Source organism: Pocillopora verrucosa, chromosome 1 (genome assembly GCF_036669915.1).
Source record: "Pocillopora verrucosa isolate sample1 chromosome 1, ASM3666991v2, whole genome shotgun sequence".
Lineage (NCBI taxonomy): Eukaryota > Metazoa > Cnidaria > Anthozoa > Scleractinia > Pocilloporidae > Pocillopora > Pocillopora verrucosa.
Genome location: NC_089312.1, coordinates 22,702,407 through 22,723,714, shown reverse-complemented (window position 1 = coordinate 22,723,714; position 21,308 = coordinate 22,702,407). Strand labels below are relative to the sequence as shown.

At 37.9% G+C, this 21,308-nt stretch overlaps 2 protein-coding genes across 3 annotated transcripts; both read left to right on the top strand.

The window, feature by feature from the left end:
- The first annotated feature begins 35 nt into the window (after positions 1-35).
- On the top strand, positions 36-2,945 carry LOC131796813 (oligosaccharyltransferase complex subunit OSTC). The gene is made up of 4 exons (XM_059114417.2): positions 36-194; positions 707-780; positions 1,341-1,558; positions 2,819-2,945. The coding sequence occupies exons 1-4, from the start codon at positions 56-58 to the stop codon at positions 2,838-2,840; spliced, it is 453 nt and encodes a 150-aa protein (XP_058970400.1). The 5' UTR covers positions 36-55; the 3' UTR covers positions 2,841-2,945.
- Positions 2,946-6,018: 3,073 nt separating this feature from the next.
- LOC131796697 (uncharacterized) lies at positions 6,019-21,260 on the top strand. Of its 2 annotated transcripts, XR_010716260.1 has the most exons (9): positions 6,019-6,698; positions 7,640-7,693; positions 13,393-13,785; positions 14,245-14,502; positions 15,728-15,889; positions 16,141-16,212; positions 16,759-16,881; positions 17,860-19,281; positions 21,011-21,260. XR_010716260.1 is itself a non-coding variant. In XM_066161703.1 (8 exons), the coding sequence occupies exons 1-8, from the start codon at positions 6,119-6,121 to the stop codon at positions 18,882-18,884; spliced, it is 2,667 nt and encodes an 888-aa protein (XP_066017800.1). In that variant the 5' UTR covers positions 6,019-6,118; the 3' UTR covers positions 18,885-20,246. The 2 variants fall into 2 exon arrangements, 1 of the variants encoding a protein (XP_066017800.1); XM_066161703.1 differs by lacking the exon at positions 21,011-21,260 and having other exon boundaries at positions 17,860-20,246.
- Positions 21,261-21,308: the final 48 nt, after the last annotated feature.

The window sequence follows — 21,308 nt, the reverse complement described above, 5'->3', positions numbered from 1 at the left end:
TGGACCAATCAAATTTGTTTTCATACCCCTCTCTCTTCTCTTCTTTCTTTTCAAAATGGAGGCTTTGTATGGGATACCCTTTCACATTTTAGAAGTCCCTAACCTCAAGTTGAAGAAGCCAGGATGGGTAAAACCACCATCGGCTATGGTGGTCTTCGCCTTTGTTCTCTTGTCGTATTTCTTGGTCACTGGAGGTAAATTGTCCGAATTAGTTTCTTGTTACATGCCTCGATCTCGAAAGGATCCAAAATCAAGCCAACCAGCAATGCAAAAAAAAAATTATTAAAGATAAGAGTCGATCATGATTTTAGATTCTAAAGTCAGAATTCTCCTCTAACTTTAAGCTTTCTTGCAAACTGCATGCTGATAGCAAGCTAAAGAAAATAACATGTGGGTTTGTTTACTAAAGTAGATCGGTCCCAATTAAGGGATACGTGGCACTCAAAAACGTGACATAAAATGTATTTCGGAACTAATGATCAAACAGTGCCCTGAGACAGGCATCGAGAATGATCATTCACTTTAAAATCACGTGCATTGCCACATGGCGAGTATAACAAGACATATTTAATTGACAAAATGTGTTATTGATTCCTGTTTCCTTGCATACATGATCCTGGATGAAAAAAATTTTTGACTAGATTTGTTAACATTTGATTGTAAAGTGCCTTAAAACTTCTCATGGATCTTTGATGTTGTCTCCCAGGTATCATCTATGATGTGATTGTGGAACCACCCAGTGTGGGAAGCACAACAGATGAGTTTGGTCACAGTAAACCGGTTAGTACATGCCCAGAACACTGAAGTCAAACATAGGACATGTGAGAAAGGATTAATTTTAGGCTCCTGAGAACCAATTTTCTGCACAAAATCTCTCAGTCTTGACAAATAAGCAATGAAAAATGAATCGTTCATAAAAATATGTTAAAGGAAAGAAAATTAGGGAAAAGGAACACTTTTGGACACAAAGCTTACCCAAATATGGGTATCCTGTTGATTAACCATTCTGTTTTGAGCTTTTCCCAAAAAGGTATACATTTCTGAAGCACCCTGACTAACTGGCTTGTGCAGTTATTTGTAACTTTTGTGAAACTACTTTGTTCTGACACCCTGAAAGCAGGCCACCTAGTCATTGCTACATTCACACATGCACAGGTGCTTGACCACTGTGGTCATTTTCTGAAGCCTGCAAAACATTTTTCTGCTTCTCAGAAACCAAATAACTTGTAAAAAAAATTAGAATTTTTTTGTTTGCTTTTTTCTGTTTTTAATGGTAAATGAGCTTATCATAAACACTCATGGTCATTAAAGCAATTTCTTGTATTCCTTTTCCTTCCCAGGTTGCTTTCATGCCTTACCGTGTAAACGGTCAGTACATCATGGAAGGCCTGGCATCAAGTTTTTTGTTTTCAATGGGTGGATTAGGCTTCATTATCCTGGATAAATCAAATGCTGTTGGCATGTCTAAACTTAACAGATTTCTCTTGCTGTTCCTGGGCTTTGTCTGTGTCCTAGTGTCATTCTTTACATGCAGAGTTTTCATGAGAATGAAACTGCCGTGAGTATCACTTTTTTTTTTTTTACTTACTGCTAGATTTACTAGATTTACTGGTGAATGCATACTCCTTACTAACCCTATGTTCATGGTCCAGGGTCCAGACTGTTTGTACCCCCCCCCCCCCCCCTCCTCACTGCCACATAGAGGATTGATTGCTTAAAATTACGAAAGACAAAGTCAACAAGATATCTCTGCTTTGCATGACAAGTTTGGAAAACAATTTTTTAGTGATGAGGGACAGCTGTAATTGAATAACTCACATCAAGAGCAAATGGGGTCAATTTGAAATTTTTTGTTCAGGTTCAGCAAGTTGAGCAGTAAGGAAAATTAATGATTTAGCATTTCCTTTTTCCCACAAAAGTAAAAAACCTGCAGTAAAAAATGAAAGATGTGGGAACAGTAAAATAGCTGAAAATTCTTGGTGGTGGTCACAGTTAAACCCAGGAAATTAACAATCCCAGCATACATGGCATCTGAGAGATGTAATAAAAATGATTGAAGTACAGAATTGTGATTAAACTCAGGCATCTAAGGTTTCTTTTTAAAAAAAAAAACAGTTTAACCTATGCTTCTAGATAAATTGCAGGTTTAACAAATGAAGTTAAATCTGAAGTGCATTTATATTGTAAAGGAATTTTACATGTATATCCTTATCACCTCTGGGATTGAGTAGGTTATTAAGTGGGTATGCCTCCTTAGAGGAAGCATGTCAATGCTTTAATTAAAATCTTGTCATGGAAAATTGACTCAGACACACATAGTTTAAGGAAGCTACACAAAGCTAACTTTATGCCTTTTCATAAGTTAAAAGGTTCTTGTGTCCCTTCTTTGCTTTTTGGGGGTTGTGGATAGGGTAGTCTGACATCAATACAATTCTTGTGATGTTAGTTTGGAGAATTTGGTATTGGATCAACTTGTAATCTCCTGACTAATCTTTTTCTTTATTCTCATCACTTGTCTGCTTGATATTGTATTGATATTGTAAGGAGAAATTCTGTCTTGGTCACTCATGGGACCTAAAGGGTTAAAGGTGCATCCACAAGTACACTTTAATTAATTCCTATGTGGTTGTTAATTAATTAATAATTCCTATGTAGTAGTTGATCAAAGGTGCATTCACCAGTACACAGTAGTTATTTCCTATGGCTTCATTTATCATTCATGAAGTTAAAAACATCCAGTGACAGAAATCAAATTATACTTTGCACTAAAAATATTTCTGAACAGTTTTTAATACTAACCTTCTATTTATTACTCTAGGGGTTACATGCAAGTTTACTAAAAGAAGATCTCAAGAATCACACCATCCCTACTGGACAACAATAAAATTGTTTTGCATTAAGCTTAGCCTATATTCTCTTGTTAAATAAAACCATTTTATAAACAAGTTTTGTTTGCAGTCATCCAGTTTTGTATTATAGTCTTATTAAACTGGGAGTTTCATCAGTCCATCAGCAAATTGTTGTTTGAAGGCATCAACACCATTTTGAGCTACCTTAGAGGCCATGTCAGATAACATGTCTGTTTATTCTAAGATGTGTAAGAAAGAAGCTTATCCTTATTTCTAATTTCATCAATGAGGTGGTGGATTCCCTTTTGTTGAATCGTAGTGGTGAATTTAGGATTAAAGTCTTACAAGCCAAGTAACTCTCACTTCCATCACCTACAGAAGGTCCCTTCCCACTGCAGTGAACGGGGATGCTGCCTCTCCCCTTGGGACGGGATACTGTCTTAGTCTTACTTCTTAGATTTCGAATTTAGTGGGCTGTGTAAGGCTTCCTGTTGAGAATTTACCTTTTCGATTTAATTTCAATTCAATGTTTGCATAGTTATCATTCTGCCCTCGGTATTTAGACCTCAAAATAATAGAGCATGCTATTTGAAACTACTTATACATAATCTAGTTCAACTTTTTCCATCTGTATGCTTTAATATCCGAGATTGACTTCAACTTAAATGAAAATAATTAAAAATTGAGCAAGCCTTTTGGTTCATATTTTAATTGCAAGCAAAAATTTCGATTACAAAATAGGTATGACAAGTTAATCAGAGGTTTTCATTCCACGTGTTTTGGGAGGGTTACCAGTATTCAAAGTTCGCATATAGAATCAAAAAGGGTTGATCACAGATCTTCATTTTATCATTATTTCACCATGGTAATTCTCTTTTAGTGTCTGTTAGCTGGAACAAGTTTTCTTTAGCTGCCAGTGCAGGAGAGCGTCTCCAGAGGATTATCATATTACAAACAGTACTAAATTTAAAAGCAGTGCAGTGTTATTGGTGCTAAGCAGGACAGCTTCGACTCTCCAACTACGCTGGATGTGATCCGACCCCTCAAGAGCTGACCCTCCCTTAGCGCTTTCCGCTCGAGCCTTCTTTCCCTTCTCCTCTTTGCGCTTGCCACTCGAGCTGCAAACACCCACAGAAGCAATTCATTCTAGCTTTCTCTGGGGTTTTTATTCGCATCTTTCTTCGAATGTATTTGTTGTACTGGCTAAATGTTTCTTCACCATTTAGGTGAGTTAGGTGGTTGTTCACAAGTCACTCAATTCGTTATCACTGAGCAAGCTGCTAAATTCCTCTAATGGTTAAAACTTTCCAAAAACCTCAGGTGACTTTGAATTAGAAAAAGGAAATATATCGATGGCTTACGTTGCCTAAATTAGGATAACTGGCGCAAAAGTTCGCGTGCTTTTGCATGCATTCTGATCACAAGGAATTATTACTTGTAACCAAGGAGATGATTGGTCGAAAACCGGAATAAATATAGCTCACGTGATTTCACAGACTCTAAAATGCTAAGTTACAAGCGGGAGTTACTACATCACGGGCGACGAGCGGGGCAGGAAGAAATGACCGAAATACGAGTGGTCAGCGGGCAAACAAATTTAATAGTTCATATAGAGACATATCAGTTATAGTTGCGGAAAACAATAGTCTTCTAAAGCCGAAATGTCAACAGTATACTTCGCTAAATAAAATGTTAAGCAATTTTTCAAAAGTGTTGATGGCACATATATCTTTTACTGCTGTAATAAACAATGGAGGTATCGGAAAAGGTATCAGTGGCATCTGGAAAGACACCAAGAAGAATTATATTTACGTTTTGTAACTTGCTGCGTGACGAAAGAAGAAAACCAAAACCGTGGTCCCCAAATGAATTCTCCCACCTTGCCCCAAAAAATTTTCAAATTTTCCGCAACTTCACCAGTTCCTATTCGTAGGTCCGGCCAAGCCTATATGGTCATTGGCTCCCGTATAGCCACTAACTATGGCTTATAAATACAGTTATTTAGTGTTAAACTGTAAAACTCCCCAAAGAAGTCTACGACAGTTAAACGAAACGCGTCGGAGAATAAAGAAATTTTACAACTACCGTTCGCAGAGTGCTGCTAACCAGTTTAGTTTTAAAGATTTTTTTTTAAAATGTGGTGCGATAGCTGTGGTCAGTTTTTCCATGCAGGTTGTCTGGATGTACCTTTCGCAGAGACGTGGGAGGCAGAGGCACCAACACAACATTTCATCTGCCGTTCGCTTCGAAAGTTAAGTTTTCATCCCGAGTTCATTTGTTAAATAAAAAGAAAAAAAACACTTCGAACGGAAAACAGAATTATTTTAACGCCTGGGTCTTTTGAAAAAAGGTCTCCTAAACGAGTGGCCCTGATTATAAATATTTAAGCATGGTAAATACATTAGCCTTAACTTGGCTGTTTCTCGAAGCTCAGTGTTTTCCTACATGCCTTTTTCACGTGAAACGAGGCGATTGAATATATATAATAAACACTAAAAGAACTACAGCAGATGGAAATTTAAAATTTCTTATCTAAAGGCTGTGGATACAAACTTATTAATGACTCTAAAAATATAAAAATCTAGAACGAAATTTTTTTAGAGTTGCTTAGCTTTTCATTTTTCCGGAATCGAAAGTCGAGATTGCAAAATTCAAGTGAAAAGCAAACCGACTGCGATTAATGCCTTAAACAAGTCAAGATACTGTTTTTCGTCATACAACAAGTTACATATCGTAAATATTCGTAATATTCTTCTTGATGCCTTTCCCGGTGTCACCGATGCCTTTCCCGATGCCTCTGTTGATTAATATAGCAGTAAAAATATTGTTCCAGTCAAAGCGTTTGGAAAATTGCTTAACTTTTGAATTACCAAAGTATAACCTGGTAACATTTTGGCTTTACAACACGATTGTTTTTTGCAAGTTACAAAACGTAAATATAATTTTTCTTAGTGCCTTTCCGAATGCAACCGATGCCTTTCCCGATACCTGCATTGTTTAATATAGATTGTTTCACATTTTATTGAGCGAAGTATACTGTTCACAGTTCGGCTTTACAACACTATTGCTTTCTGCAACTACAACTGATATGTCTCTATATCAATTATTAAATTTGTTTTCCCGCTGACCACTTGTATTTCGGTCATTTCTTCCTGCCCCGCTCGTCGCCCGTGATGTAGTAACTCCCTTATCAAGCAATTCTGTTCCCCAATTCTGTGATCGATAAGATGCCATCTCCACCTCCAAGGTGTTCTTAACTACTACTTTCCATGTCTAAAATCGAATACCGTACCTTGCACTGCAAAGTTAGCCAAGGGATCGACTGGCAGACTGAAGGCGAAACACTCTTGTCGCTATGTGGAGATCTAATAGCCGAGGGAAGTGAAAATAATATTGGAAATGTTGCTGCCTTACTCAAAGAATTAGAGATTCAGAGTAACTTAGGAATCGATCATCTCGAGCACCTGAAAGAACTCTTGAGAAGAGTTAAGAAATGGGCCCTGGTCGACGAAATAGAAAGTTTCGAGACCAAAAGGAAAAATTATCATTGTATGTTAGAGAAGGTAATTCATAAACTCGACGAGTTAAATGATCTAGAACGACTGATCAACTTTTGCACTCCTCATCTGGCGGAGGATAGAGAGGGCGAAATAGAGAGTATTCGCGTCCTGTTCGAGAAACTTGAAAGCAAGAACCTTTTAGGACCTGCCTGCCTTGGAATTTTGAAAAAGATTTTAAAGGAAACGGGAGAAGATGAACTCTTATGGGAAGTTGATGAATTTGAGAAGAAACGGAAGGACGAGGACATCAGAGACAGACAAAGAATGGAAGCTGAGGAAAGAAGTCAAGGTGAGAGTCCCTCTTTGCTTTCTTTAGGGCTGGCATGTGTGAATTGCATGTGAATAACACTGAGTTCGAATGAATCCCATGCACAAATACATTTTGGTAACTTGAGACGCGAGCAACGAACTTAGGTTCGTTTGACTTTAGGCAAAAATTAATAGAAGCTTATAATTAGCCCAGGGATGCATGTACTTGTTATTCCAAACCCTTTAAGAACCGTGAATCCCCTTAAAAACCGTTTGATCAGAAGTTTTCATTGTCCTTTTCAATGAATCCGTCACTTTCGGGTTTCTGAATCGAATTTTTGAAAATATAAAAAAAATTATACTCATGTGTAACTCGAATCAAAATAATGGTCTAGAATTATAAATAATGGTTCAGGCATTGAGCCGTGGCAATCTAAAATAGAAAGTTTATTGAGGGATGCACGGTCGTGTTTTACCCCGGCAAGATAGGGTCAGAATGAGCCCGCTCATTGGTCTTCGCTGTAACGTGGTTATGTCTCTATGAGTTAAGCATATAAATATGGCCGTCAAAGTAAGGACATGTCAGTGCAATTAATGTATAATATATATATATATATATATAGCAGTTCCTCGATCATCAAAATCGAATCAGGTCTGTTGTTCGATATTGTCCGGGCCATTCTGCTAGGTCTCTGTTGAAAAACAAGACTGTAGCCTTATGTCGTTCACTTGTTGTATGGATGTAAGCTTTCTTTTGATCACAATCTTTTGTAGTCTTGAGGCATGAGCGACCAGTTTCCTGTAGAACTAAGCAATGTTTCCAGGGAAGCCCTTACCTCCTCTATTGATTTTGATGACCGCATTTTTTTAAGTCCATATTAATTTCCTGAGGCTTACCAAATTTATTAGACCCCGCTGAACCTTGCTCAATTTTATGGCTTACCCTATCTATGAATGACAGAATCACAATTTAAATTTCAGCTCGTGCTGCAGCTGTTTATGCTGTACCCAGAGTGGTTGGAAGACTAATGGGAGGTAAGTGGTGATTAAAAAAAATAAAGACTGTGACCCCACAATGTATCACGTTTTGTGCTCCACAGCTAGTTGATGTTTAGGAAATGAACCTGCGCACCTCTCACGCAGAGAGAAACATTAACATATATATATATATATATATATATATATATATATATATATATATATATACGTACGATTTTTATTCACAACGAGTGAATAAAAGTCGTACACAAGCGATCTAACCGTGAAATAACTTATTTAATATATATATACTGAGATTCATAGACGAACAGAACTCAAGGATGAACATATCTTCATTTTCTTTCAAAGGAAAACAATGCGCAGTCATGATCAAGCCACCTCACAGTTCGAGAGTTGCCCCGAAATGGTTTCCTTGTAAAATACTTTACATTTAAATTATCGAGCAGAACTAGTTAGAATAAAATAAGACATCCTGAAAATATGTCGAAATAGTTCTACGCTAGTTCAAAATTCAAAAGATGCATTTGGCTTGTTACCCATGCCTTTCCATTTTAGGTCACTTTGCTTTGACTGAAGCGTTTTCCGAGTTTGCTCGAACTGGATGTCTTTCATAAGGCAAAGTCTATAGTTTTTTTTCTTCAAATGGCACTCAAAGATAGCGAAGAATGCCCTTAAGGAATTAGGTTTGTATTCCTCGTTGTCTTCTTTTTTGTGATCCATTATAAGAAACTCGCTAAGAAACTTGTTCAGCTCTTGAGGAGTCAATTCATCAATTTGTCTCGTCTCGCCTTTCAAAACAAGAAATTCGTGGAACAGAGCAACATCGTGTTTGGTCTTTTTCTTGGTGTTTTCATTTTGTTGTCCGTCTATGAACTCTTCTACTGATGAATCCAGGTTCTGAAAACGGTTAGTGTGATTTGAAGCCATCTTTCTAAAGAAAAACGCGCCTAAGCTATTAGAAATGTGCTATTTGTCAGTCAAGAGGAGTGGAGAGCAAGCAACACGGTTTTATTCACTGGTGAAAATAATGATATAGCCAATCAGAGCGTCGATACATCGTTTTTCACTAGTGAAAAATATCGTTGACCACACTGTAAAATTAAAAGAGTTGATTTGGCCCCAAAAATGGGGCCAAAACGAGTGAGTCCAGTTTGGCACTCACTTAGGGTCAATTCGGCCCCATTGAAATGGGGCTGTTTTTGGCACCAATTTCGGGGCTGAATTGACCCCGTTGTAGGGGCCAAATTGGACCATGTGAAGGGTGAATTTGAAAAATACAGGGGCCACTTTCAAATTTATAGGGGCCAAAACAGCCCCCGAAATTTCAGCCCTCTCACAAATGGCCCCTTTAAAAAGAGCCAATTCAGCTCCAATGTGGGCCACTTCAGAAGTAGAGGGCTCTTTCCTCTCCATGCTGATTTTCCCCCTTACATTCAAATAATGAAAATACACCACATACTTTATCTTTCAAACACTCATTTATTAGGTTCTAGATATTGTTTATGTAAAAACCTTTTATGCTACCTGATTTTACAGTTATTAAGAATCTTAATTGTGGTATAAAACAGACAAACTTTGAAACATCACGTGAAAGAATATAACATACATACATATTTAACATTAATTCAACCATTTTCTAAAATAGATCTCTTCCCTAAATCAGTATACTTCTTAACAGTGCAAGCATTGCAAGAAATTACACCCAAGAGACACTTGTGAGTAAAGCTTCCCTTTTCAATGACTTAGCAAATGTGGTAATGTAAAGCAGCTTATAATTAAGACTGATTTAAAGTACAGAAAATTATCAAAATAAGACAGAGGCAACAAATGGTCCAGTTCCTGCACAAGAATATAGATCTTGTTTGATTTGTGCATATGAAAAACAAAGAGCCTTAGAGCAGCAAAGAGTATTCTTCCAGTGGATGTGAGAATACATGCACTCATATTGCTACTTTAGATATTATCAAAATATAAACTATCAGCAAGTACTACCGCAGGCATTTGCCAAGTCATTGAAAATAGAGGAAACAGTGACAAGAGTCTGCCTGTGCCCAATTTCAAGCAATGCTTGCTCTAAAAAAAGTCAAAATTGCCTTTGACCGATTGTAAGAAAATATAAATGAGCCAAGTAACCCAATGAGAGCATCAAGAATCTTTTCTTGTGAGAAGTGACAAATTACACTTCCCTCTGTTACTATATTCAGGTGATTGATGTATTGAAGATCTCCAACAATTAAAATTTGTGCTGGACATAATCTCTGATTGCTGAATCAACATCAGCTACTCTATGCAATAAAAACAAGTTTTACAACCACATTAAAATCAAGCCAAAGTGCAAAAAGTGCCTGTAGCCAGAAAAAAAAAAAGAATATATATATACACACTTAAGTTAAAGAATTAAAGAGGACGCATCAATTCTCTGTGACTGAGTTTTGTGCCTAAGTGCTTGTCAGACAAAAGTTCTGTCTGACAACCGCTTAGGTGTGAAATTCAGAGTCACAGAGAATTGATGTGTCCTCTTTAATTCTTTAACTTATGTATACTTAGCTCTGCTACCACAGTATTGAGCACTTTATGCCAAGGTAGACTCTACCCCCACATTTATATATATATATATATATATATATATATATATATATATATAGTTTTTCTAAAACTATAAGCTAAAACACCAGAAATGGAAGTGGAAGTTTAGCTCAATGTGTGTAATTTGTCTCCCATTCAAGACTTGAAAAACTAATGTATGACTCTCAAAATATCTGAAAAAAATCAGCTATTCTATGTCCAATATTTATCTAATGGTTTGACAACAGGAATATTTTAAAAAATTGCAAAATCAAAAAAACTAAACAAAAAGGCAAAATTAATACAACCCCAAAGTACTTGAACCTTTGTATCTGGACTTCATTGGCAAATGGGCTCAGAAATTTTAGCTGTTCATCTTAGTACCAAAGTAGCAGTTTTTTGGACTTGTACCTCCAAAATGGTCACAACTTCATTAAATGCATGTGATGACAAACACACAAGAACAAAGGTCATGAACTTAAAAGGCGAGAGTGATTATTTTGCAACTTTTTAGTTTAAGGCAAGAGATTCAGCACCACAAAATTGTCTCTCTTCACTGCAAGCAGAAGAGGTGAAGCAATAGATTTTTAGACCATACCAATCCATTCAGTTTCCAAGTCAACTTAGTCTAGTATCCTGCTAACCATACAAGGATACTCTGCAATAATTTTTTTTTTTGCAATCCACTGTTGCTCAGAGTACTTTAGGCTGCTGATGAGATATCCCTTCTGGGTATCCAACTCTACTGAGGCAGAGAACTGTACAAAAAACAAACAAATGAGCAAATTAATTTGTTGTTGGAGAACAGTAAATTTTTGCAACTACAAAGTTGCAAAATATTTGTAAGCAAACTGTGCATAAGAAGTAAAAACACAATAATGGTGATCATCAATGATGTATTTTCACCAAACTGTATATGTACTTATCAAGAAAAGAAATCATACCTCTATGCACTTCAGTTTTAGTTCAGTATTCATGAATAAATAAGGATTGCTTGTAGACTTAGAAAACAAAACAAAGAAAAGTTTCTTACCCTCGATGGTAGTTGGAATTTTGAAAGCCATTCAGGAGGAACCTGTAGGTAAATATTTGTTTTCAAAAAAATTAAACTGTATGATAACATCCTTTCAATTCACTAATTTTTTAATTTACCAGATTTAAAAATTGGGTTTACTTTGTTTTATGCATGGTGCAAGTAAATACATATCTAATATATTTCAATAAAAATAAAGCAAATCTCGCCATTTTTGTAGGTGCAATCCCCGAGATTTGTCATCTTTAACTGACCAACTGGCACCTTGTGTGTTTTCCTTTAGGATATAATCGAAAGAAAGTAATCGATAATGTACTCTTCACCATCCTGCTAAGTTTAATATACAAGAACTTATTAGACAGTGCTCAGTTCTGTCGCCTCGTCCGTAAAACAGAGATCCTTGGGCGATTTACCCTTTTCTTTCGGTGCCAATGTCACCTCTAAATTTTCATAATCGCTGATGTTATCTGAATCATCAATCGACGTTTGAACCATCTTACTCGAAGGACTTGATTCTGCACGCTGAAAGAGTGAGAGCCAAAAAATCAGCTTAAGTGGATGCAAACAAAGACATAGACATAAAAATATCAGTTCATCTTTTCAAGAAAAAGATTAAGAATTCAGAGTGAGAGAGTGGTGGGAAAATTAATTATCGTACCGACGAAGAACTCGTGTCATCTCTAGGTTCAGCGTTCATTGCAATCAATTTCTTGAGCTTTAGACGCTCTTTTATAATAGGGATGTAGTGCCTTGGTACGTCTGCATCTTGGGCGATGACAAGGAGATCTTGGCCGTCGCAACCGTCTTTTTCTGCAAGATAAGATACGAACAAAGATCAATGAGCGGTCAAGTTTGTGAATATAAAGTTGCAATAAAATACGTTGTTAAGAAATTTCTTTTGCCTACCTTTCCTTTCTTAAGTCTCATTCCATGCGACTGTAGCCAAGAAACAGCCTCTTCAGTGACGAATTCGCTGCTATAATTCATTATTGTTTCCGACGCACGTGGTCTAGGTTCGACTAATGCCATCACAGGCAGCTCACGCTCACGTCTCGAGAAAAAGCCAACGATTAATTCGTTATGTGACTCGGTGTTCAGTTACGAGAGGAACCGTTGAAAATTTGAACACTTTATAAGGAATAGTATAGGGAACGAAATATGGTCGAAAAAAGAAAATTATTTTTATATTTTCTTTTTTTTTTCAAAAATTGCACCTCGTTGGGGCCAAATTGGTCAATCCTACTTGGCTCTTGGAAGGGCCAAATTGAGAAAAAGTTCCAAAGTAGAATTCATAGGGGCCAATTCAGATTTTGGAGGGGTCGAAATGGTACCTGTCCCGCCCGTTTTGGCTCAAATAGTCCAAAACGAACCTTGATGGGCCAAACTGGCCCTCGAGAAATTGGGGCCAATTTGGCTTTTGGGGTCAATTTGGCTCTTTTCATTTTACAGTGCAATCAGCTGGCTTCTCTAGCGCGAAGAGACTATTTTTATCTCGATGCTTTTTGGCGCGTAAATCTCGGTATGTATATAATAGATATATATGTAGGAAGTCTGTTTGGATTTTTCTGTTGAACAGTGCTCGTGCTCGATACGTAGAAGTAGAGCGCGATATATATTGATGATTTTCATACGGATAAATATATATATACCCGTTTTCAAAAACGCTGCAATTTGAAAATATATATCAAATATATATATACCTTTTCTTTTCTTATCAAAAAGTGATGACCGCTGTCAAGTGATAACCTAGCTACCAGGTTTTTGCAATGTCGATTGAGCCCTCTCCCCCAAAGGCATGCTTTTGACACTCGGCCACCCTCCAGCCATGGAGTGTTAGCCCAGTGGCTGAGATGCGACAGGGTTCAGGCCTGGTTACCAATCCTGCAATGCAGGCTTTCAACCTCAATGAATGAGACAAGCTCCTTCCAGCCCGCGATTCCCGCCTTCAAGCGAAAACTTAGCCCTCAGGTTTTTGCAGCACCTCCTAAGCCTGCTGCCTTGGACTTTCAACCACCCTCCAAATGCAGGATAATGTAAAAAATAACTTTATGATTATCGAAAAACCATGACCCATCTCTGATTCGGTTTGCAGAGAATTTCAACTATTTATCAACTTTGTTTGTTATCCCTCGAACAGCTGTAAATGTTCACTGTAATTTTAAGACCGTCGGTGGTGTGGTAGTGGCAGTTGGTGCTGGTGTTGTCCTGTATAAATATTCCAGAGGCGACAACGATATCCAACAATTTGCAAATCTCTTTAACGAAGCAATCCTTCCGGCAGCCAACAGCTTGAGGGCGATAGGGAATGGGTCCTTATGCTTTACAGTCCAGGCAGAAGATAGAGCAGCCCTCCAGTTGCTATGGGAACAATACCAGGACAACACACTACAGGCAAGGCTACAAGACTTTCTGGTGACAGAAGAAATAAAACAACTAGCAGATGGTGAAGATATGATTGTGACAGTACACATTGATGAACAGGAATATCAAGACGCCTGTTTGGATTTTATGATGGACTCTGAGGTGCAAGGTAAATATTTCAATATCGTGATTGTACTTCGTTGGTCTTTCATGCAGTGACTTGCAGTGTTTAACGAAGATACGAAGGTTTTTCTTAAAACGCCAAAAGGCCAGATACAACCGAGGACTATCCTCCTTAAGCAATGGGCGGTTATGGCTTAGTTCCACTCTCATAAAAAGACAAGAGAGTCTACTTCAATAACGTCAATTACACTGCATGAACAACAATGATCAAAAGCAACTCGGACACCATGGAAACTACACATAACAGACGTGCGAAGTCTTTCCTCCATCCAAAAATTTGCAAAAATTGGAGGGTTGTCAAAAAGATGTTAAGTTATTATGATTTTGTTGCAATACGTCGACCATGATTGGAGCAAGTAAAATCTGGTGACAAAAATTCAAGACTGAGTTTCTGATGGCTTATTTTGTGTTTGTCTGTTTGTTTGCTTTTCATTTTGATTTCCAGTCTTTAAAGACGAGGAGTATGGTCGTCAGAGGGAAATAAATAGAAGGAACTCAGATTCTGTCGTCTATATAAAACCTAAAGAAAATGAGGCGGCAGCTGTACTGTCTTCATTAAAAACAGCAGAAATTAAATTTCAGCAAGAGAAAATTGAAACACTGGAAAGTGAAATCGACAGGATTTCGAAGGTATACAGAGAACAGGAAGAAAGAGATCTAGAAATTCATCAGCTTGCACATGTCGCCGATCAGGCAGACGATGGTATGAAATAGCACAATTCATTTTCTATGATATAGATAATTATTCATTTGTCGTGTTGCTTAAAATTTTTCCATACTTACTTCCTGCCTACAACAGGAGACTAATTAATATCATATCTTTCTTAGAATCAGCCTGACAAAGCTTAGCAAATAAAGAAAACCTAAGCAAGTCATTTATTTAGAGTCTTTTCCGCGAAACATTTAAGATCAAACATATAGTAAAAAAATCATGCACGGCAATCTTAAGCCCCGTTAAACAATCAAACATTTGCGTTCAATATCGTGTGTGTTCCACAAAACTTCGGGTGGCCAATTGATCAAATATTTACTCGTGATGCAAAATGTTCGATGAAAATGTTTGATCTGGATCAAACATCGAAATACATTAAGATTTAATGTTGGAAAAGGTGGCTGAACAGTAAAACATGTTCTTCCAACATGATTTTGAATGAAAATGTTTGATGGCATAGCTGTGGCTTTAATTTATATTATCTGCCCTCAGATGGTGCACATGCTTATTTCAGTTGGAGAACGTTACGACCACAAGGCAGGGCAATAATGAAAACACCGATTCTGAGTATTAGAATGCATTTGGATCGATGGAGGCCCACATAAAAAGTTGTGGATGCCCACCGAAAATAGAATAATAAAATGGCAACAAAATTTGGGATGTACTTAGCGATTCACGAAAGCGTTACCGCGGCCCGTGGGCAGAGATAGGAAAATACTGACCGGGTAAAGAACCAGTCAGCTTGCAGGATTCGTTACCGTGCCCTCTAAAAAAAAAGTAAAGTAAAGTTATCGCATCATGATTCTCATGATAATGTCCCTATTTTACTCTTTCCCAACCTTCTATCTACTTATATACGAGGGAAGCGCCCTTGGGGCGAGTCGAAAGACAAACAAGGAGTAAAAATACTCAGCGATACTACATACCAAAACGTCTAATAAGTTATTTATTATCCAAGTGCTTTTTCTTCTGCTAAGTCTTTCTGCTAATTTCTCAAAAGGAATCATCATTTTTATCACATTATTTGAAGGTGTGCTACATTATTTCTATTTTGTGACGGAAACTACGCCTTAAACACTAAAAGGATCCTATATCTTTTAGGAGTGTTTGCACTACAACATAGCCACATGTAATGCAGGAACTTCTGGAATACTTGCAGTTCTTTAATTTAATCCTAATAGTTTTAATATCAACTTGAACATATCTTTTTTAACAGAAATTCGCGGAGATACACCACCTCCTCCTTATTTGGACTGGTCCAGAAGGGAGAATATCGATACATATTTAAGTTATCTCCCATCGAGACGCGGATCGTTTTCGAAGGACAGCAGTTACGGTTCAGAAAAGGAATTTGGAGAAATTTTGGGTGAAGATCAAAGTAAATCATCGCTTTTATCTCTTTTGCTTTGTAATGCTCATCTATTTTTCAAACCTTTTATCGGTTAATCCTCGGCTCCCAGTGGAGTTTCCCCGAATGCTTCTCGTCTAATTGATTTGTTCACGAAGGCACTAAAACAGAAACACATGCACACCACCTGAAATTTTTGCATAGAGCTGAAGCTTGAATGCTACCTTTATAATTTGCCGAAATAACCACCTCTCATTGCCATTTTTTCTTTAACCGATCAGTAACACCTGTCGCTGTTGGGATGTCTCCCCCTCCAACTTCAATAGGATGGCCAACCGCTGGAGGGATTCTGAGTGAGTAATGAAAGATACACGTAGAAAAGAAAAATGCTCAAAGAAAGGTTCAGAAAAAGTAAAGTTTAAGGTTTTTTTGTAACTTTTATGAGCCGATAACTTGGTTCTGGCAACCTGAAAGCGCACTACCTAGTAATTAAAACGTTTGCACGTGCGTAGACATTTAACCGCCGCATTCCAGAGACCGGAGCCTCAAATAGTGTATAAGTTATTGATCTCAATTAAGAGATAAAAAATAGGACTTGTTTGAACACTCTCGACTTGACCGTTTAATATGCTCTCGAGGGTGGATATTTCCATGATGTAAGAGTGCCTTAGCTGTTAAAGATGACAATAACGGGAAACAACGATTTTGCGGAATAGCAGTTCGGCGGAGAATTCCTGATAGCACTTGAGATACTTGACGGAAATGTTAAATTGGAACGCTGACGAAGAACGAGCTGTTTGTCTGACCTTGATTTTTGTACATTCCTAAAGTTATGCTGAAATGTTGCAAATTGTTTTCCCATGTACACTACTCTGATGAAGGACCTGTTCATATTTCAGACCCCTTTCACACATGGAGGCTGAGTAACGAAGGAGAATTGTCCAGGAAGCTACCGAGGTTCACCGTACAAAAGAACGACCTTGGACCGCCGACATATTCTTTTCAGGCCGAGGAAACGCACGGTAATTATTGTAATCAATCTTTTGTGAACTCTGGTTGTTCGAATCTGCGTGCAATATCTGGGGTGGGCTGTATTTCTTTGTAGACCTTATTCTATTGTTGAACTTTTAATGAGGGCAATGAGGAAAGTGTTCGTTTGTATTCTAATCGTATGAAAGATTTATTAGTCAACAACTATTTCATTTGCTCGTATTTTAGCTTTGAACCTAGTTTTTAAAAACAATCTACAGCATTGTTTGAGAATCGAGAGACGAGGTTGAAGTCTCTCAAAAGCTCTACAATTAAATTAATAATTATTAAAGGAGCATAATGAAAAATTATGAGCGCAATGCCATTTCAGTTCTGGGGTGACGCTCAAAAGCACAATGCTCAAATTTTCGACCTCACTTTTCTGGACTGGTAAACAATTTGAGAAGTTTTGGTGCGTATCCCATTCGTTTTGCCGTTTTCACACTATAGACAAACTCGTGATGAAATTGTTCAGGTTTGGTCGTTACTACGTATAATTTTAATTCTGAGTTTTAGGTCTGGTTCGTGTAAACTCAGCTAATAACGTCACTTTAGCCGTGATGTTATTGGCTGTAAGTCTCAATCACGACTTATCGTAAGTCAGTCGCGATTGGTCAGTTTCGATCCGTCGGTATAGTTAGGTCGTGCTGTTCGGTTCGTTTTAGATATTAATATCGTACATAAGTCGTTTGTATGGAGCCGATAGTAATTGACACCTGTTTAGGGGAGTCTGTAAACCAGCTTTCCAGATTCAGTCGTTGAAAATTATTAGTGCTGCGCAGAGTCCCAGTCAATAGCGTGGTTCATAGGTCGATAATGTTCAGCAAGTTGATTGTTGACATCACCTTTTCTCGTCGCTCGGCTAAACTGACCAATCAGCTTACACCATGCAGGTTATCGTTTAAGACATACAAGCACGTAAAAAAAACAAAAACGGAATAGTGAGTTCTTTTCTTTTCTCCTGTTAACAGATGCGTTCAAAGTAGAGGCTGGAAGAGAAATAAAAATCTTGTTTTCGACGAAGGATGCGAAAGGAAATCTTTTTTATGAGGCAGATAATCAAGTTGGTGTAAAAATTCAGGCTTTGTCAGGAAACTTTGTAAAAAAGAAGATTGAAGACAATCGGAATGGTAACTACACTGTGAGCTTCACACCAGATATTGTAGGTCCGCACAGCGTAACAATTACAGTGAATGGTCAGCCGCTGACTGGCAGTCCCTGGAGTGTAGAGGTGTCTCCACATCAATACAAACGTGCGTTTGATATAACAGTGGATGACGGGTCGTTTTCCCCTGCTCTTGCGGTTAACAAGGAGACTAACGAGATCGCAGTCAAATGGCATAAATTAATGCTAATACTTGGTGCTGATCATTCATTGGTAAGGCATTTTTGGTTGGAGGACATCATATTTTCCATGGACTTCACCATAAATGGCAGTTTCGTTGCAATTCTGCTTTCCAACCACAAAAAAAAATTGTACTTGATTGACGAAAGAGGAGAGTCAATTAAAGAAATCGGCCAAGGGTACCTGACACAGCCGGTGGCGGTGTCTGTTTCGCACGATGGAAGCATAATCGTTTGTGACCGGGGTAAAAGTTCAGTAGACGTCCTCTCCCCTGATGGTACAAAATTATTAAAGTCCTTCAGCGATCCACACTTCCCGCGGTTTTCTGTTTATCATCAGGACATGTTCTTTGTGTCCTGTGACTTGCTGGTTGCTTGCGTCAAAACGTTCAACAAAGACGGAGTGTTTCTGTATGATATTGGTGGTTATAGATCCGCTGAGGGATGGTTGACGAAGCCAGGTGGTCTTGCCATTGACAAGTTTGACAACCTGATTGTGAGTGAGGATCATAATAAGACGCTTAAGGTGTTCACAGTGGAAGGCAACTTTCTTTACAAAATAGAGGTCGAACAGAAAGGAATTTCAATAGCTGCATCTAATACCGGCAACTTGTATGTCGTTGATGATGACTGTATTCATGTTTTTCAGTAGCTAGTGAGCTAGTTACTGTACACCTCGTCAGCTTATCCTCGTCCGGAAAAAAGGGCAATAACCCTTCTCTCGTTATCAATGGAAAGGAAACTAAAAAACTTCCACACTGAAGAGGTTCCTCATGTAACTTAACCACTTGTGGACGACTCTTATTACAGGCATGGGATGTTTAAATTGTCGCAACAGTGTTTACTTTGAAGAAACGGTGACGATTTAAGGATGAGGACATCTGAAAGTTCTTTAAACTTTGAGCAAAACTTTTAAAAACTCCTTCTCTGATATTTCGTTATTTCTGCCTTTTATTCGTTGTTGAATTGTTAAATTTACTTGCGAATCTCATTGTTTATCGGTTTGAAAAGACAGAAAACGTTAATTTGAACAGTAGACTAAAAAATAGGTCCGCAATGCGTACTTGTGTGGGATTTCATTGACAAAGTGTTTGCAAGGGGTTTTTGAGTGGAAGCAAACCTGTCGCTTACCGTGAGTCAACTGTACTACAGGGGTGATATTAGGCCTGGAATCAACAGCCTGAATAGTAATTTTTGTGCGGGAATTATTTGAACAAATACAGATTCACAGGAGAGATCTGGGGTATTAACTTATACTTTTATCAAGCAATATGCCTTTCCCTCCCTCCCTGGAAGCTTTTTGGCGTGTTTTTGAACGTTTGGTAATCGTCTTCAACAATTAAATTACCTCTTGGTGGCTTAGGCTATTTATTTGTTTATACGGCAATACTGGAAATACTTGGAGCAGTAAATATTTTCGTAACAGTCATTGAAAAACAATTGAAAAAATTTCTGCTACTACTGTTTAACTCGTGGATACACGATAGCGTAGAAACGAGTTCTTGTGGGCGCTCTGCGATATGCAAATTAGCGTGGACTCTTCTATGAAGAGTGTTACCATTAAGCTTTACCAGTTGGAGCTAATAGTATAACTTCGATCTGATGAAAATCATCACCAGCCCTAGTGTTATAATACTTAAGCACTGCCTGATACAAATCTTTTGTTAAATGCGATTTGCCAACACCAGCCCCTCCACTGAGGAAGCAGTAGAAAGGGGTTTCTGAGGTTTTAATCTGATGTAAAATGTGATAAAAAATTCTTTTTGCTCTTTATCGGGTGTCTGGACCATTTGACGAAATCGAAATCAGGTAATTCATTCAATATCAGTGGTTCATTATTCAGCGATGTTGATGGAATGTTGAGATTATCAGAGAGGTCATAGTTTTCACTTAAATCAGGATGTAAATCTTCATGAGATCCAATCCTTGAACGGAATTGGTCAATGGAGATCCCCATATTTACTTGTGTGCTTGAGCGAGCAACAACAACAATCCAACTAACTAGAAACTCAGTTTATTAAAATAGATAACACTCTTGACAGTTCAAGGCAAACAATAGTTTCTTTCAGTTTGTGACACTTTGAGACACTCGTGAGACATTTTGAGACACTCGTGAGACACTTTGAGACACCCTGAGACTCTTTGAAGCGCAACCCGCACAAATACATTCAAGCCGACAAATGTTGGCTTGTGAGAGTACAATGACTCCTTTCAATCTGACACAACCCGCACCGAAGATCCAAGCCGATAAATGTTGGCTTGTGAAAACGTAAAAGCTCCTGTGCAACCTGCACTGAACACAAGCCGCGTTTCAGCGTGTTGGTTTACGTGAAAAAATCTTCTGTTATAGACACCTGAAGAAATAACGAAACAAACGCCTCAGATTATGAAAGAAAGAACACAAACCAGGTGTACAAACGTAATCGCCTTTCGTGAGAGCTTAATCGTGAAGCTCCCACAACAAAATTGAAAAGTTAAAGCACGCAAAGAACCCGTGAAAATATGAAATGACTTATCCTTACCTTGGAAACGAAAATCCCCAAGAAACAAATATGAAATTCCGAGTAAGTTCTCCAAAACCCAATGACTGAGAAGAGAAATGGCCGCCGTACAATACACTATGAAAAAACGCTGACTGGAATCCAGTCTTCACGGCTCACTGAACGCAAATAGAAACCACGTGACAAGCACTTCTCTCTCGTGGACAAATAAATAAAGAAATAAAGAAATAAATTTCGCGGGCCTTGACTAAGTGTGGGAAATCCCACACAAAAATAGTTGGGTAAAATGTATATCTATAAAATAAAAAAACACAACGCAGATGTCACCTGAAGTAATTTTAAAGATTAAATAGTTGAACGAAGCAAACCGAACAAAGCTCAACGAACGCTCATAGCAGAATGGGATGGCATAATCTACTGTAGCTTTAAGTCTTAGTTTTTAATTTGAGAAAATAACACGACTTGTCATTGTCATTGTATTTCTTCACTACTATATGTAAAGGTCATAACTGCTGTAAAAATAAAGATCAAAGGCGAAACAAAATGTTTTTTTTTATTTAGCGGTACCGATTTAG